The sequence below is a fragment of the Apteryx rowi genome, unplaced genomic scaffold (genome assembly GCF_003343035.1).
Source record: "Apteryx rowi isolate R43461 unplaced genomic scaffold, aptRow1 scaffold_379, whole genome shotgun sequence".
Lineage (NCBI taxonomy): Eukaryota > Metazoa > Chordata > Aves > Apterygiformes > Apterygidae > Apteryx > Apteryx rowi.
This window is the reverse complement of record NW_020450296.1, coordinates 784038-784961: the sequence shown is the minus strand read 5'-3', so window position 1 is coordinate 784961 and position 924 is coordinate 784038. Positions and strand designations below refer to the sequence as shown.

At 51.3% G+C, this 924-nt stretch overlaps 1 protein-coding gene across 1 annotated transcript in view; it reads right to left on the bottom strand.

Annotated features, from left to right (window-relative positions):
• LOC112969950 (keratin-associated protein 5-4-like) overlaps nucleotides 1–924 on the bottom strand; it is a 35699-nt gene continuing 34775 nt past the window's right edge. Inside the window, exon 8 of the mRNA XM_026073802.1 lies at nucleotides 1–924. This exon is cut by the window's right edge and continues 7 nt beyond it. Coding sequence (XP_025929587.1) covers nucleotides 355–924 — 570 coding nt within the window. The 3' untranslated portion in view covers nucleotides 1–354.

Genomic DNA, 924 nt, shown 5'->3' with positions numbered 1-924 from the left:
ATCAATATTTTTATTGCTTCATGTCTACAGGAAAATAAGAAGATGGAAAGAAAAATCAAATGGAGAAATTCCTCCATCCGTCTCAGTGCAGAGCAGAAGAATTACAGGATCGCTCTCCCAGGCATACACAATATTCCCGGGGGTACAAAGTCACTTAGTTACGTGTTATGAGAAAAGGCACTGTGCTTTAAATAAATATAGCAGAAGTTATGTAAAAGTGTAAGAAAAAATACAGGAAGATTCCCCCTTTCCTAGGACAAGAAGGGCACTAGGAAGCAAAGGCAAGAGGAAGAAGTTAATTAGGACAGGGGTCTGCAAATCATTTTCATTTGATCCCTGCACCCACGCAGTGCCTCAAGGAGCCTTGCATTTACGACAGCAGATGTCTGCACAGCTGATGGCATAGACAGGGGCACAGGCAGGGCTGCACGCGTCCACGCACTGGGAGGTGGCCTGCGTGACGCTGACTGTGCCGCAGGAATCCACGCACTTGGTAGCAGCCTGAACGCCCCCGCAGCATGGGTCCACGCACTTGGTGGTGCATTCGGTCACCTCCCCGCAGCACGGATCGGCACATGTGGTGGTGCACTTGGTCGCTTTGCTACAGCATGGGTCCACACACGTGGTGATGCATTCAGTCACAGCTCCACAGCACGGATCCGCACACGTGGTGGTACACTTGGTGAATTCCTCGCAGCACGGATCCACGCATGTGGTGGTGCACTTGGTCATTTTGCCACAGCATGGGTCCACACACTTGGTTACACACTTGGTGGCTTTGCCACAGCATGGATCCACACACTTGGTGATGCCTTTGGTCACAGCTCCGCAGCATGGATCCACACAGCTGGTGGTACATTTGGTGAACTCCTCACAGCACGGATCCACGCATGTGGTGGCACACTTGGTCACTTTGCTACAGCA